The sequence below is a fragment of the Camelus ferus genome, chromosome 33 (assembly GCF_009834535.1).
Source record: "Camelus ferus isolate YT-003-E chromosome 33, BCGSAC_Cfer_1.0, whole genome shotgun sequence".
In the NCBI taxonomy this organism is placed as follows: Eukaryota; Metazoa; Chordata; class Mammalia; order Artiodactyla; family Camelidae; genus Camelus; species Camelus ferus.
This window is the reverse complement of record NC_045728.1, coordinates 11,812,278-11,829,550: the sequence shown is the minus strand read 5'-3', so window position 1 is coordinate 11,829,550 and position 17,273 is coordinate 11,812,278. Positions and strand designations below refer to the sequence as shown.

Sequence of the window (17,273 nt, the reverse complement as noted above, 5' to 3'; positions counted from 1 at the left end):
GCCGGAAGTCTTTTTTTACTCCCTAGGAATTAATTTTTTTGAACATTCTCAGAATAGATTTCTATCAATTTAGACTTAACACGGACGTAGGAGATCGTACAGGATCAGACAGTAAATAGATAAATATGGGCATTTTGTGCCTCAAGACTGTTTGGTTCATACTATGTTTTTTTGGTTTTTTTTTTTTTGTATGTGTAGCATCCAACTCAGTACCTACCAAAACTGAGTGTTTATTAAACTGCTGTTGACAGTGGCAATGGTGAAATCATTACAAAAAGAAACTGAGATTTATGTCTCTTTTGGTTGGAAAAGATAAGAAAATGTTTTCACAGTGCTTGAAGTGTAATGAAGAGATGGTATCACATCCTTCTAAAAAAGAGTTGGATTGGTATCCTAATTCGTTAGTCAGCCTATTCTCTTGCAATCTACCCATATGTAATGAAAGCAGAAGAGGAACAAAAGTATACTTCAGCTTTGGGCAAGTTAATAACTTAATTTTTCAATGCCCATTCCTTTACTAGACTTGAAAGCTAGTAGTTTTTATTATTAAGAAGGTAGTGCAAGAGTATCAAATGAAATAGGTGATACTTTTCCTTATGAAGAGTATGCAAACTAGTTCGTTTTGCCCAATTCCCAGTTATTGTGGAAATCCATATAGATGTATTTATCCAGGAGAAACCAACTCTATCCATTAGTGACGTCCAAGCTGCCTCCAAGAAAATTTTTCAGTAGAGATCAAATATATTTCCATCTGTTTCTGTTACTTGCTATGTAAAATATTTAGATTTGCATATAAGCAAATTATATAATTGGTAATTCTTTATTACTGAAGGTTATTTACATAAGTGTTTAAGACACAATAAAAAATAAATTACAATACAAAAGTTCTCTTTAAGAAGACACTGAACAGCAGGGCTATATTAACCCTCGAGTATTTAGCCAAGACACAAGCTACAAGTTTTGCTGGAAAGACTTTCCTTGAGTTTAAAACTACTTCTTTACAATTATGGAACATCATCCAGGCTGTTTGAAGAAATATCCAGTTACAATCTTTTCAAAGGCTGAATTATAGAGAAAAATAGAAAATGTGAATGAAAGGTAATATAGACTTGAATCTAATTTTTAGTTTCAAAACTGTGTGTTGAAACTTTACTTTTTAAATAGTATAAAAGGCAAAATGAGATAAGTATAAAATGTATTTCAGAATCAGGGTTCATATGTAAGTTATACCAGTTTTTTTTAAGTATTGGGAAAAATATCAAAGTTCAGCAGCTTTAAATACAGAAAACCTATATGGAAATTCCAGTTTGTTAAAAGAAATAACATCTTCAGCCCAGTTGGTGAAAGCTGAAAATATCAAGCTGTAAAGATTTGGGGGGAGGGAGTGCCTAAACTTTTAGATGTTTTCAGTTCTTTGAATAAATGCTCCTGTAGCATTAATTTGGAAAGACACTGGGAAACTAGATACTTTTTTAAAAGCACTCTTCTTTCTGTAATCCACTTATAAAATTTCTTTTATCTACCTGTGTAAGGGACAAAAAGAATAAAGTTGGTTTCATTCTGTTAGTTTTGGTATTTCTTTGTCGCCATACCAAATCCTTCCTCCCCTGAAACAAGCAAGTGAGTTAAGACAAAAAAAAAAAGAAAAGAAAAAGGGAAAGAGAAGGGAAAGGGAAGAGAAGGGAAAGGGAAGAGAAGGGGAAGGGAAGGGAAGGGAAGGGGAGGGAAGGGAAGGGAAATTTAAATAATATCTTGCAATTCTCAGAGCTTTGTATAACACTATACAAAATTATCATCATTTAGGGTTGATTTTTTTCACCAGCCCTAAATTTTTTAATTGTGATATATTACTATTTCAGAATCCTTCATTTTAACTGCTTAATTATTCCAGTCTACAAATGAGCACTGACTTTGCTCTGTTGTTATAGATAACTGAATTGGGGGAAAAAACATAATAAGCTAAACAGTCATTCACTGCTCATGAAATATCTGTGCTATTGATTGCCTTTCACAGTACAGAAAAAAGGTAACAAGCAATTCATCTTGAGACGATATTTGTCAGTCTATTAGCATTTATGTACCCTTCCCTATTATTCAGGTGTAGACTTGTGCTGTCATAAACCTTGGATCACTTGACCAAAAACAAAAAACAAAGACAAAAAAAAAAAAAAAAAAAAACCAAAAACCTACCATCTAGGATATTGAAAAAAATTCAATTAAACAAGATGTGTCCCATACTTAAGGAGAGCCATAAAAATCAAACTGTTCTTTAACAGTTTGAATTTAGGATGTTCTGTTAATCAATCAAAAACAGCTAGGAGAATTAGCTCACCTTTTAATTGAGAGTGTGAGAAGGAAACACATTAATTTTAGTAACAAGAATGCTGCCCTAAGAAATTAATATATTAAAGGAAATGTTCTGACAAATTGGCTTTTATCCCATTTGATGCCAATATATGTGTATATAAGCCATAATCCACAAGGAGTATTTAAGGGCAAAAATGTAGCTGCTTAGTATACAAAAACTAATGAGCATTTGAAAAATATTTGCACTCTGAAATTAAACAGAACCTTAGTAACAGGGCTGTATATGGATCTGGTGGTATCTGCTCAAGAAGGGCCCTATGCTGGCTCCAGAGGAGTGTTGCTTGTCTAGGTGGTTATATACTGCTGAGCTGGCTGGAAGACGGGTCACAACTGGAAAAGCCAAAGTAAAGCTTCCATTAGCTTCACTTATCTTAGGGTTCTTGTTCTTGGAAATCTTCAGCTTTCTGAAATACAAAGCAAAAGTTTAAATGGATAATGCATTTGGGAAGAGTGCAATATGGCATTATGAATTACATATATATTATTAGATTTATTCTCCATAGTGAAGAAAAATATCCTTAAATGTATTTGTTCTCCTCTAATTTAACTTTTAAAAGAAGTTTCCTGATCCTTATTACACAGTTCTCAGGGTCAGTGTTCTTAATTCATAGTCTCTGCCTTGCATGACACTCGGATGACCCATAGTTTACTCACATACATACATTCCTTCCGTCTCTCTCCTCCCCGCACCCCTTTATTATAAACAAAATCAAATATACAGAAAAGTAGAGAAGACAGTGTATAGAGCTCACTAACACTTAATTTTAAAGCAATTTTTGCTTTACTTGCTATAAATATATATTGGGGGAGGGGCTCAAGTTTTTAAAACAAATTATTGATATTTTACCCCTCAATACTCCAATATGCATTTAAGTCGGGGCAACTTCCTGCTTAACCCCAATACCCTTACTATACCTAATAAAAACTAACAATATTCCCTAATATTATTCATATTGAAATTTTTCATATGAAGACTTTCCTAATTGTCCCCCCAAATCTTTTTACAACTAGCTTGTTCAAACTAGTATCCATCCAGTCAAGGATCACACATTGCACTTGACTGTGTTACTTCCTTAAATTTCTTTTACTCTTAAACAGCCCCCATCTTTATTTTCCATGAACCTGACTTATTAGAATATCTGCTGGATTTTAATAATAGCCGTTGGTAAAAATCTCTCTGATACCAAATTTGGTTTCCTAGGTTTACAATAGAATCATTTTTCTCCATATTCTATTTTATAAATCTCTGGGGCTTAAGGCTATAAAAATGTGACTTTTTTTTTTCCAAATAATAATAGTGGACTTCAGAGAATGGAAGAAATTCTGATCATATGAAAAATAAGTCATCCTATCCTTTAAGCCTAATAAACCTAAAAACTGGAAAAACAAAATTATGCACCACTCAAATTGGATTCATAGTCCCAATAACCCAAAATGAGAGGAGTTGAAATCAATTCCAAATATTATACAGAAGTTCTCCTATCAAAATGTCATTTGTGTCTATTGAGTCACTCTCTTAATGCCATTAGTTTACAATGGAACAAAAGAAAACAAGCAGGTGTTAATTCTTTCATTACAGAAAAGTATTTATTTACAGGTTGAAAGTTAATTTATTATCCTTAGTGGTGGTAAATGTAACCCCAAACCCTAAAATAATTCTAGAATTCTCTCAGCTGTAATGGTAGTAGGGTCTAGCTTTCTAATCCTTTGCACATAATACACTCAAAGGGGAAGCCATTCGTAACAGATGATTTTTATCTCTCTGCCCCAGCTTCTCTTTTTTCATACAGGAAACACCTAACAAATAACCTGGGAGAGCCACATTAGAGATGGGCCATACAAGAAAGCTAAGGAAAGAAATCAACCCATTTGTGAACCTTACCATCTAAGAATGTTAGTCTGTGTCTTCTAAATAAACAGAGGCCTTTTTTTCTTGGTTGAGACTTTCCTCTTCTTTTCTGTAACAAAGAAGCAGAGACCAGTGTTAGGGGAACAAGATAAGAAGCAAGCGTGGCAAATCCTACAAAGCTTCAAGTGAGATATTTTCCCACAAATTTTTGGAATCATATGCACTTGGGAGTAAATCTAAGCTTACAAAAAGCTAAGCCACTTGTGCTGTCTAACTAACAAGACTCATTCCTCCATATGACCCTGGGTATATGAACTTAGACGCTATTCAGAATATTTCTAGAAGAGAATATAACTTGGGAACTCCAGATGTTTAAAGCAGACATCTTAGTTTACGATCAGTATTCTGCCTCTAATTTCTACTCCTTACTCAAAAAAGACAGTATTGTATTGATCTAGAAGTCATCTTTATTGATTTTATTCTATTAAAACCAGGTCAGAGTTGCAGTTCATTGGGCTCCTTAAAATCAGTTCTATTTGCTATAGTAAACATTTCTTGAGGAAAGGAAACAAATGGTGCTGGGATAGCTGAAAAATTACAACTGGAAAGAATAAATGTGGACTCCCACCTCACACTATATACAAGAATTGATTCAAAATGAGTCAAAGACCTAAATGTAGGAACTAAAATGTAAAACTCTTAGAAATAAACATAGGCATAAATCCTTTTGACCTTGGATTAGAGATGGTTTTTTTAGATATGACACCAACAACATAAGCAACAAAAGAAAAATAAATTAGACTTCATCAAAATGAAAACTTTTGTGCTTCAAAGGACACTATGAAGATAGTGGAAAGGTAACTCACAGAATGGGAGAAAATAATTGCAAATCTTGTATCTAATATGGCACTTTTGTATACTCCAGAATATATAAAGAATTTTTTAAACTAAACAATAAAAAGACAACCTAATTTTAAAATGGACAAAATGTTTGAATAGCTGTCTCCAAATTAGATACATAGCCAATAAGCACATGGAAGGATGCTCAGCATCATTAGCCACTAGGAAAATGCAAATCAAAACTTCAGTGAGTTAGCACTTCACACCCACTGGGTAACTATAATCAAAAGGACAGACAATACAAGTGCTGTCGAGGATGTAGGCAAACTGGAACCCTCATACATTGCTGATGGGAATACAAAATGGTGCAGCTGTTTTGGAAAATAGTCTGGCAATTCTTCAAGAAGGTAAACATAGAGTTACTATATATCCTAGTAACTCCATTTCTAAATGTATACCCAGGAGAATTGAAAACATATGCCCACACAAAAATGTGTAATGAATGTTCATAGTAGCATTAATAATAATAGCCAAAAAAATGGGGAAAACTTCAGTGTCCATCAACTGAATGGATAAACAAAATGTGGTATACACAGTCGATGGAATATTATGCAGCCATAGAAAGGAATGAAGTACTATAACATGGATGAACTTTGAAAGCATTATACAAAGTCATTAAATGTCACATATTGTATGATTCTCTTTATATGAAATGTCCAAAATAGGTAAATCCACAGAGACCAAAAGCAGGTTAGTAGTTGTCAGGGGCAGGTGGGAGAGGAAAATAGGGAGTGATGGCTACAGGGTATGGAGTTTCTCTCTGGAATCAGGGGTGATGATTACACAACTTTGTGAACATTAAATAATGAATTTTATGCTATGTTATATAAATTTTATCTCAATGAAAAAAATTATTGAGCACCTTTTATTAGCACAGCTGACTTTCCTAGGCACTGATTCATAGAGCCCCTGCTGACAGCCCAGTAGTTCTTAAAAATGTGTGCTTTGCAGTAAAAGTAAGGAATGTCCTAGGAAAGCGTTACATAAACAAATTCTTGTACTGTCAAATCCTACATAGTAAAGAAAGCCTATAATGAAATCTTCTGTAAAATTAAGAAACTAAAGCTACTAATTCACTCTCTCATTTATCTCGCTTGTGAATTTGAATTCTTTTATAGAAGATTTACTCACAAGGAAGAACATCTGTTCAACAATTATTTAGCCCCATTGTAAAATACCAAAAGTTGTCATAAAACGGTGTTAGAAGACTTTCCCAGAACTGCCCAGCCTTACGATTTTATCTCCACCACTTTATGAGCTCTTTCAGCCCATTTCTTTTTTCGGAAATGCTGGAAGAGGACCACCGCGATTACTATTATGACCATCAGTGCACAGGCGGAGCCAATGGCCAGAGCCAGGAAGTGGATCTCAGAGAAGCGTACTGGAAAGAGAAAAGATCAAGTTAGGATTCTGAAAAGAGGAGGACTATGATGAAATCCAAAGATAAAAGAGGGATGTATTTTCATCCTTAAATGGAATCTTCCTCTCTCCTACCTTATTAACCAGAGTTTTATCCGGCCCCACCCCAGACCTACTGAATTACAGGTGGGGCCCAGCAATCTGTTTTAACTTGTCCTCCAGGTGATTCTGATGCATGCTAAAATTTTGAGAACCACTGGGCCGGTTGAACTGCCCAGTGGGGTAAGGTTATTCCTGACCTAATCAAATCCAGTGTCCAAAGTATCTCTCCCTGTATCCTTCTCAGCTCTGTCATTCATTCAGTCTTTTATCCAGGTTTATTAAGGGCCTATTATGTTCCGGGCACCTCAGTGGAAGTACAAAGCCAAAAAAGACATTACTTTCAAGGAACTCATGCCCACTGGAAAGAAAGGCAAGTAAATCAGAAACTATAGCCTAGTAAAGAAATAATCCAAGAGGGAACCCAGAGGGAAGGGTCCCTAAAACCACACGAGAGTCTGGGAAGCCTGGGTCTCTTGTTTTTTAGCTTGATTTCTGATTTAAATTTCAACAAACCCTCGGAGTCAGAAAAGACGTTAGAGAATATCTAGCCAAGGGGTTCCCGGCCTAGAGTCTGTGAAGGACTGTTGCAGGTGAGGGGTGGGCACAAGCCCACAGAATCCATGTCACACTGTGTGTGCATTGTTTGTGGTAAGCGAGAATCATTAGATTCTCAAAGAGTAGCGATCCTAGCATGGTTAGGAACCATGTGTTCTTATCTAACCTGTTCATTTTGCTTTGAAGAAACTGAGGTCCAAAGATATTACATTACTTCTTTCAATAATAAAATGACTTCCCTAAGGTCACACAGCTCTCTGTTGATAGGATTTTGAAGGATGGTACTAGGAATGAAAGAAGGAAGTCATGCCCTTTTATAGGCTTACATTTTGGGTAGTAATAGTGTGTTGGTTAAGAGCATACACCAGAGACAGGTTAAAATACCAGCTCCTGTGTGATTTGGGGTAATTAACTTCTCTGAGCCTCAGTTTCCTTGATGTGTAAAATAGAGATTAAAATATTCATTTCTTGAGTTCTTATAAAAAATAAAATTCCTTCTGTAAATTGCTCCATGCTGTGCCCACACAAACTAAACATTCAGTATATGGTAGCTATTATAATTTTCAGTACAATTCAGAGTTTGGGGAATTTTTACATTTATTGCTTTATTTTATCTTCACCATAATCCTTGCTATATTATTCTCACTTTACAAGAGAAGAAAAAATGATTTACAGCTGGTAAACAATAGCAGTGACTCAAACTCAAATTTACAACTCCTGAGTTTTATGGTGTTTTCTGTTTGTTATCTGGCAGTTCTCCAGGCTGCCCTTTTAGGACTGCAGGCAATACAATGCATTGGTTTGGAGCACAGTTTTGGAGACAGAGATGCTTGGGTTTGAGTTCTGAGTGACTCCATTTATCAGCTAAATGACTTTGGTCAAGTGACTTAACCTCTATGAGCATCAGTTTCCTCATTAGTAAAATGAGGGGAGGAGCACTAAACACAATAAACTGATAGGATATGTAAAGATTAAATGTGATACACAAAGCCCCTGGCACAGGGGAAGTGCTCAGTAAACAATAGCTACCAGGACTGGAATCTGAGTGTGGGTGTGAGGATTAAATGAGATAGTACTTTGGACAGTGCCTGACAGAGAAGTAGGTACTCAACAGTGTTTTGTAAATAAATGAGTGAGTGAATGAATGGACCTACTGTTAGCCTTTTATCGAAGAGTTGTTTCCTCTCCCTTTCACGATCTCGATGCCATTTTTGTAACAGATTCCCTGCCTCCCTTTGCTTTATTTTCCATTTCTTTCCACAGCCAAACAAAGCCTTTCTCTTTTTACCCCAGGACTCTTCGCTCTCTCTCTGTAACCTCCAGATCTGAAGGGTTGGTCCTTCTCTCTACTCTTTCAGTCATCACTGAAGATTCCCCCTCTCTTTTCTACAAGCTCTCACTTTCTAAAACCATTTTTCTCTGCATCACCTACCAGTGTGCACAACGCTGAGCCGGATCTCCCCTATCAGCCCATCAACATCAGGTGGGTTCTTCACCTGGCAGGTGTACGTCCCATTGTCATCAAACTGCAGCTTCCAGAGGAGGATGGAGGCATCGTACCTCTCAGGGTTCCCATCCCAGACCACCCGGTCCTTGAAACGCCCACTCATGGGTTTGAAGGGATCCAAGTGATAGTAGAAAACCTAGAGAGGAGAAATGCCGAAGGGCTTATTCGGTACCTGGGCAGGGAGGCTGAGATGGCAGGAGCATAAGAGAAACACCAGCAAGCCTGACTGCCCTGTCTGCAGCTCTCCTGCAAGGACCTCTTGCTTTCCCCTTCACTGGCTTCTCAGTTCTGACCGTCTCTTTCCCAAGAATTGTTTCCCAGCTCTACCCTGTGCTTGCTGCTAAGAGAAATACAAGGGCAAGGAGAAATGGACAGGCTTATTTTCCTAACCGAGAGCCCCCTACTTACAAACTGCTCAGGCCCCCCATCTTGAGGACGGAAATTCCAGGTCACTGTTAGAGCATCGCCCACAGGAGCAAAGCTGGAGAAAGTGCATTTTAACCGAACATCTGTTCCATTGACAGCCTCCAGCACACGGGGGGTGTAAATTTCCACAGCTGCTAATGGCCAAAAAACTACAATAAAAAATGAGGAAAGAAAGGTTAACAGAAGATGTGTATTAAAAGAATTTCCGCTGACACTACTAAAATAAAGTTCTGAGTAGGGCATTTAACAGAACTGTGATGCCCCAGCTCTTACTCAAACTCACTTCACCCAGAGTCTACCTACACCTAAGTCATGCAACTTTGACCCTCCCATGCCTTAATACCACACAGTGAGCCTTTACTTAATGCTCTCACTCTCTCCGATGCATGATACCCTAGCCTCAAGGTACCCACTTCAAAACTGCTGTAACAAACTACAAAAGTCAGCAAATAAAATTGAAAGCAGAAACAAAAAATCAAAACTAATCAGAACATGAATTAGACACATATTCAGATAAGCATTATGTATTATGTGTATAATGGTCCCCTAGCAGGTGAGTGTTCCAGAAAAGGTTCTTGTTATGTGAATTTTGTACTGTTTCTAGTCTTCTGCAGAAACTATTCATCAGTCTCAGAGAGCTCAGCTTGCCTGTACTGCCGGAACCTTTATACCACATGGCATTTTTTGACCATGATATTTACATATAGAATGTGCATGTTGGGAAAGTTTCAAAACCACAGTGGGTCTCTCTCCTTAACAGTCCTAGCTTTCCCAGTGCTGCCGAAAGTCCCAGACAAGACCCACACACAGAAATCCAAGTGCCCAGTCCTGCCTGCCGTGGGAGGATGAGAGCAGCCACAAAAAAAAATGGTGTGTAACCTGAGATTAGAAAGCCCTCTCTGTGCCCGACTCACTGGCAGCCGGAACACACCTAAACCTGTTTGTCCAAAAGCAGTTCCCCCCAAACAGCCCACCACTTCAGCTTCATTAAAGTCAAAACTATAACGAAATGCAACTGTGGCTCAGGCTTCAAAAAATGACTCCTGCAGCTTCTTAGACAATTAGCTTTATAGGGTCAAAGGCAGCGAAGGGGGAAATGCTCAGAGGAGCCCGCCAGCTCTTACCTGTGAGCTGTACGCCCAGGAGAAAAAGCGCAGCACGCGCAGGGCTCTTGCCATACATGAGGGAAACCCAGTCCCGGCCCCGGAGACCAGGCCGGGCAGACCAAGCGCTCCAGCACCCTGCTGAGGCCACTCCACGAGGAAAGCCCTGCGCTTTCCGGGGAGAGGAGTCAGTCCCTCACCTATGGGAATCCGAGCACCCGCGCCTGTGACTCATTGCTGCTCTGCTGGCGCAGTTCGCTGGAATGAAAGGTGGGGCCTCAGCGCCCAACGCCCTCCTCCCCGCCTTCCCTGCTTCCCTCCTGCCTTCTGCGCTACCAACACGTCTGCACAAAGTCCCAAGCTGCAGTTCTGTCTTCACTTTCTAGTTTGTCTGGACTCTGGCCTCTGGATGGCCTCAGACACAGCCAGAGGAGGTGGTACCAGTCTGAAACGGCCCAGGCAGCTTTGGGTCTGGCTCACACACACACTCTTTTTTCAAACAGGCTTTATGCTTGCCTGGGAAGTGAATGCTGGACCTGCCTGCGGTGATTCCACTTCCCAAAGCACCTCCCTGGGGCCACAGTAGCTTAGATGGCTTCCTAACTCCAGCACAATCCAAATTCCTCAGGACCCTCAGTGTTCAAGAAACCCTACAGTTTATACCCTGGATTTTAGCCAGATGTTACCACGAGGATCTCTATTCCTTTTCTGGCTTGTAGCCTTCCCTCAGACCTACCTAAAATAGACTGACCAAAACAAATATCAGTGTTTAATGACCCTTTACCTTTGAAGGATTTAAAGAGGAATCAGGACCACATCCCAGCTCATTCACCCTACCGTCTCAATAGTGTGCAAAGTGCTTTCTTGCTTGTTCGTTCCTCTACACAACACTCCCATGAAATGTTCCTATTTTACCAGTGAGGACATTAAGACCCCAGAGGAGGTAAGTGACTTGCACAGCCAATAGGTAGCAAAACTAGAACTTTCTTTTACTCTAAATTCTAGCGCTCCTTCCATAAAATAACAGCTAACGTGAACAGACAGAGGACTGTCACGGAAAAGGTTTGCATAATAACTTTATTGTACCTCAGATTTTATCTGTCATTTTTAGAGCAGCCATCTGTCTGAGAAATCTAAACAGTTGAGGACTGAGAGAGGGTGCCTCCTAGTCTGGGAAGAGGATGGGTAATTGTTATGGATTAACGAAGCAGCGTTGAAACAGCAGCAGGAGGATGAAGACTCCACGTGCTGTTAAGAAGTAGGCTGGACCAGGAATCTAACCCTGAACAGAAACAAACTGCCCTTATCCCTGGATTAGCGATCTAGAAACTCTTTAGTGATTCACAAAACCTCCTAGTGAAACCCTGGAACAAAGAAGTTTCCAGGAGAGGGAGGAAGGGGCGGGCTGACTAGAAAAAATAAAACATCGTCAGGAGGGAAGAAAAAATTCCACGGAGAGAGGGGCAGAGGACAGAAGACAAAGAAAAACAAAAGAGGACAGAAAATCAGCAGAAGAAAGATGTCATGATGTGGAGCAAAACAGTAACCCACCACCCAAATCCGTCCCTGTTAGGACCGAGAAACCAGGGGCTACCCCCCTATGAAGGCAGGCAGGGCCGAGCATAAGAGGACTATGATGAGTGTTTCTGAGAGTGTTTGGCTCCTTTGTCAGCTTCTAGGTCAGAAATCAACTGAAAATCAGAATGCTGGGGAAACATTTAAAATGGTGATAGGATGAGATGGAGCTTTTCTGGTGTGGAGATCCAAAGAGTTCAGCCCCAGGAGCCTGAAAGGAAAGGAGTGAAGGAAACTTGATCCTCTTTGTTGGCTTTTAACTTGCTGCAGGGAAATGCAGCTCTGAAGAAAGGAGGTAGAGCCTGAGGTTTCCAAGTCAACCGCAAATTGCAAAATTTGGTGAGAGGTCGAGTTACCAAGGGGCTCAGGGATACGGTGAACAACAGCAGGAGAGGAATTGGGGCAGGAAGAACTGAACAAACTGCCTGTTGTCCGGAGCCGAAGACTCTCCCCCAGGTAGCCAGCCTCCCTGTGAGCCGGCTACCAGGCCTGCTCTGAGACTCCGCTGCTGCCCAGATCCCATTCCTCAACAGAGTTCAAGTTCCTGGCTTGGTGCCCAGCAACGCCCAATTCCTTCCAGTTAACAGGAGAGGCACCCAGTTCCCCTCCCTGGGTGGGGAGGGGAGAGGCCAAGGGCTGGACTTGTTAAGTAGAGAAAACACTAAGCAAAAAGAATGTCTGTCCCAAAAGAGTCCCCAGGATGCCCGTCAGCAGGACTTTTGATCAAAGCTGGAGGCATCTGGGTAAGGTCTGAGTTACAGTTAGTATCTGGGCAAAGGAGAGAAAAGAAAGAGGCATTCTGGAGATTAAAAGGAAGAAAAATGAAATTCTCAGAGACATCATTTTTTTCTAAATTTCCCAGAAAAAAATTTCTGATCATTAAAATTCATGGCATACTAATGGTTTTAAAAGCACCTCTTCTGTCCCAGTCCCTCTGTCCCACGTTTCGTAAAAATATTTCTAAAGAATACCTAGACCTTGGCCAGTGAGAAACTCACTGGGGGCTCAAGAGACAAAAAGGACAACTGGCCTGTATCAATATTTGTAAAGTTGTCTTAACTTCCTAGGCAAAAATGTTGTTTTTCACCGCAAGATGAAAATAGCATTCTCTGAAGCAAGGAAAACAAATAACTTAGCTCTTAAGGTGATTCAGATAAAGTTTTTACTTAAAAGTGTGGTCCATATGTCTTTCTTACTAGAAAAGCTTTATTAAGTTTTTGTTATGTTCTGGGCTAAACATACAGAGTAGACTAAGACATTTCTGCGGGGGGTGGGGCTGCGGAAATCAATCTAAAGAGGATTGGGAGGTGGAGTGTATATGTAAACAGATAATTACCGTATCTGTGACTTTTGAACCAGTCCTAAAAGGATGACTGGAGAGAAGAGAGGAGAAACAAATGCAGCTCCTCGTGGTAGGTCAGGAGGCTGGAGAGAGGCTGGGCCCAGGTGCTGAGGGGCCTCAGTCGCTCTTCTAAGGTGTATGGACTTGATCCTGACAAATATATCAGTTGGGAGTAGCTAATAGTGATCGGAGAAGAGAATTACTTTGGTATTTCCCAGGACCACAAAAAATGATAAGGGAAGGACATTAACTGCCACATACTCAACCAGATTTCTCATCAGGCCCCTGGCCTGGGAGCCAGAATGAAAGTATAAACTTAGTACCTGTTTTCAGAAGACTCAGGGACTCCCAGCCTTCCCTAACCACCAATTCCAATCTCTAGCGCCCTTTTTTTTTTTTTTTTTGAGAACTTCCTCTGGTTTAGAGACCTTTTCAAAGATGAGAGGGAGATCAGGGTGTCAGAGTCCTAGATGAGAGGTGGGCTCTTGGCCCAAAGAATTGTGTTCCCTTTGGTCCCCCTCCTTGCCTCGTTTCCTAGAGGTAGTCCAGGGCAAGTCTGGATCTGAGACTGAGCTCCAATAGCTTAGAAGAACCATGGGCAGGATGCTCTCCGATCTCCCTGCCTCTTGGCAGCTTCTGTGAACACTTCTCCAGTAAAGCCTGAGGCTCCTTCCTTAATCATAGAGGAGAGGCATCACGATCTTATTAATCAGCCCATGGGAGAGATTCTGAAGTTTAACACTTCATATTCTAAAGCGAAGTTAGACAGATAAACATGGCCCTACTGCATAGACAGGGAGCTGTATTCAATGGCTTGTAGTAACCTGTAATGAAAAATAATGTATTTATCTTTCTGAATCACTATGCTGTACACCAGAAACTAACACAGCCTTGTAAATCAACTGTGCTTCAGTTTTTAAAAATGGGAAAAAAAGGTGGGGGGAGGAGAAGTTAAATGGATTTGTACAAGGCAGAGAGACACGGTGTCTTTAAAGATAAGCATCCCCCAGGAGGATAAAGAGATTCCCCCCCCACCTTGGTAGATGTCTCTTTCACCATAAGCACCACATCTAAGTGCTGGATGAGAATTGACATTTATATAGTGTTTATTGATGAACACGGTATCTCTTGGTTACCATGACCAATTTTAATTCTTAGGAAATTGTTTCATTTCCTGAGAAAAGAAATCGCCACTTCATTTTTTCTACTAAATACCAGGAAGTGTGAGGCGAAGGCGCTGAAGTCCAACCTGCTTAGGTCCAAATCCAAGCTCGGCCACTTACTAGCTGTGTGGCCTGGGTAGTTGGTTGGTTCTCTGTGCCTCAGTTACCTCACATGTAAAATGAGAATAATAGCATCTGCCCCATAGGCTTGGAATAAGAAACAGGTGAAATGCTGTGTTTAAGTGAAGCCCTCTGCTCACTGCCCACAGAAGGCACTCGGTAAATTTAGTTGTTTGTTTGTGGTTATACTTAGTTAAGATATTGAAAACCGTTCCCATGGCTGTGTTGGGAGAAGATCTAGCAGTTTCTCTTTTTTTTTTCAATGTTTTAAAACTGAAGTATAGTCAGTTTACAATGTGTCCATTTCTGGTGTACAGCATAGTGTTTCAGTCATTCATGTACATACATATATTCATATTCTTTTTCATTATAGGTTGCTGCAAGATATTGATATAGTTTCCTGTGCTATACGGTAGAAACTTGTTTACCTACTTTATTCATAGTAGTTAGTATCTAGCAGTTTTTTATAAAGCTAAGTTTCACAGAAAGCTAACCACCTTAGCAATTCCTCTGCTAAATATTTATCCAAGACAAATGAAGTTATATATCCACAAAAAGACCCGCATGAGAGTATTTCTAGAAACTGTATTCGTAATAGTCCCAAACTGGAAACAACCCAGGGGTCCATCAACAGAAAAATGGATAAATACCATAGAATACTCATAGGATGGGATACGTCTCAGGAGTGAAAAGGAATAAACTACTGACACATACAACCACATGGATGAATCTCAAATGTATTATGTTGAACAAAATTAGCCACACTTAAAGTACTATTTACTCTTTGATTCCACTTACATGAAGTTCTAGACAGGCAAAACTAACCTTTGGTGGAAGAAATCATAACACTGCTTGCCCTTGTGGGAGAGGCAGAAGGGATTGACTGGAGGGCACGAAGGAGCTTCCCAGAGTGATGTTAATGTTCTGCATCTTGATATGGGTTTGAGTTACACAGGCTTATGCATTTGCCAAAGTTCTTTGAATGGTTTATGTGTTAAGTTGTATGTTTCATTGTATGCAAATTTTATTACAATATATACTTAATTCTGCTTTTGTTTGTCTTTTTTTTGTGTGGCGGGGAGGTAATTGTGTTTATTGATTGATTGATTGGAAGTACTGGGAATTGAACCCAGGACCTCGTGGGTACTAAGCACGCACTCTACCTCCCCCTCAATATATTCTTAAAAGGAATTATAAATAAATATTGAACTCTTATTAATGCTGAAGTATGTAGGGGGTTGTGTTGATGTCTGCATTTTTAAAATACATAAAATAAGATTAATGGATCTTAATGGTTGGGTGGATAAGGGATGAGAAGAGGAAAATTGATATGTGATAAAGCATGTATATAGTAAAATTGTTAATTGAAGAATCTAGGCAGGAAAAACATGTTTGAAATTTTTCATAATGTTGACAAAAATCTACTTCCTCCTTTACCATTTTCCTTGGCATTAAGTAAAGGACAACACCAAACAGTAATAAAATGTTTAAGGGTCATTATTTTCCATCATTCTAGTTTAGACATTCCTTAGAATACTAGTCATTTTTAACAAATGAAATTTACCATTAATTAAAAATTACCATTTATCAAGTGCTTGTTCTGTACCCAGCACCACAGTAGGCATGTCACAAATACTATTTCTGATCTCCGTAATTGCGAGATAAGCAGCAATCTTCAATTTATAGATGAGGAAATTGAGGGGCAGAGAGATTTATTCATTCTAATACCTATTGAGGGTGGTGAGAAAAGGGCAAAAAGAAGAATGAATGACCAGAGGTGAGACTGAAGATCTAATCAGAGGCGGGACCCTAAAGGCCCTAAATAAGGGCTAAGGAGTTTGGAATTTATCCTGAGGGCAATGGGAAGATATTGAAAACTTGTAAGTAGAAAGTGGCTGTATTAAGATCACTCAACTGCGATTTGGAGAAAGACAATGGAGAGGAATAAGACTGGAAGCAAAAAGCTGCTTATGGGAACAGTAATTCAGGCAGATGATTTGACCTGAAGTGAAACAATGGCAGAGGGAATGGAGAGAAGTTAAGGATTTGAGAGATGAAGGAGGTAGAATGGATGGAGATTGGTACATGATTGGAAGTGGAATTGTGGGAAAGTATTAGAAGATAATTGTCAAATTTTTAGCATAAGAAACTTGGTGGACAGTGGCTTCCTTTCTCTAAAATAGAGAGGATGAGGAGTTGTTGAATTTGATGTCCCTGGAGGACAGCCAAGCAGAGATGTTCAGTACAAAATGGGATAAATGGATCTGAGCTCCAAAGAGCTCTGGACTAGAGATGCCAGTTTGAGGTCTTCAGAAGGTAATTGTGTGACCATCGTAGAGTAAGAAAGGACAACCTATATTGTACATCAACTATACTTCTATTTTTTAAAAATAATTGCATCAAGCACTCAGTGAATTATAAAAGTAAGGAAGTGGAGAATAATCTGTTAGTTAATTAAAAGATGGAGTCTCCACATACACAAGTGTGCCAGGAAGGGTGGGAAAAAGCTTCATCTTTTCCAACACATTTGAATATTTTGCTCCATAAACGTCACTGAGATCATACACTTACCTTTAGAAACGGACCTAAGCTTCTTGGGGGAAGCTGACCTTGCAATTAGACTGCTTACAGAATAGCAGCAGGTGGAGGCTTACTAAGAAGCCTGCGGCAAGACCTGACTTGAAATCGGAATCAGCAGTTCTGTTCTCCTCTGGCCTCAGCATCAGCAACTTTCTGTCCAGAGTCCTTAGATGTATTGTAACTCTGCCTCTGACTCTTTACTCTTGCAGCAACCACCTCAGGGAGAAAGAGGGGTTGCAGATGCATTAAGTTTGTGATGATGTCACAAGCGGGAGAAGTATGGAATCTGTAACTGAAGCAATTGGAAGGAGTGGTCTGTTCCAAG

At 39.7% G+C, this 17,273-nt stretch overlaps 2 protein-coding genes across 4 annotated transcripts in view; one reads left to right on the top strand and one right to left on the bottom strand.

The window, feature by feature from the left end:
• CD3E (CD3e molecule) overlaps positions 1-17,273 on the top strand; it is a 42,890-nt gene that overhangs the window by 205 nt on the left and 25,412 nt on the right. The gene's annotated exons all lie outside the window — the stretch shown is intronic.
• MPZL2 (myelin protein zero like 2) lies at positions 1,787-10,482 on the bottom strand. Its single transcript, XM_006175327.3, has 6 exons — positions 10,190-10,482; positions 9,048-9,214; positions 8,565-8,775; positions 6,350-6,497; positions 4,250-4,325; positions 1,787-2,771 (listed from the first exon to the last, which is right to left on the bottom strand). The coding sequence occupies exons 1-5, from the start codon at positions 10,245-10,247 to the stop codon at positions 4,262-4,264; spliced, it is 648 nt and encodes a 215-aa protein (XP_006175389.2). The 5' UTR covers positions 10,248-10,482; the 3' UTR covers positions 1,787-2,771; positions 4,250-4,261.

Excerpts from the sequence above, each read along its gene's own strand:
- MPZL2 (XM_006175327.3), bottom strand. The coding sequence starts at position 10,247 with ATGTATGGCAAGAGCCCTGCGCGTGCTGCGCTTTTTCTCCTGGGCGTA. Across the intron at positions 8,776-9,047 it reads ATGGGGGGCCTGAGCAGTTT|GTTTTCTACTATCACTTGGA; the intron begins GTAAGTAGGGGG and ends TCTCCTCTCTAG. Across the intron at positions 4,326-6,349 it reads AAAGTGGTGGAGATAAAATC|AAAAGAAGAGGAAAGTCTCA; the intron begins GTAAGGCTGGGC and ends TCTTTGTTACAG.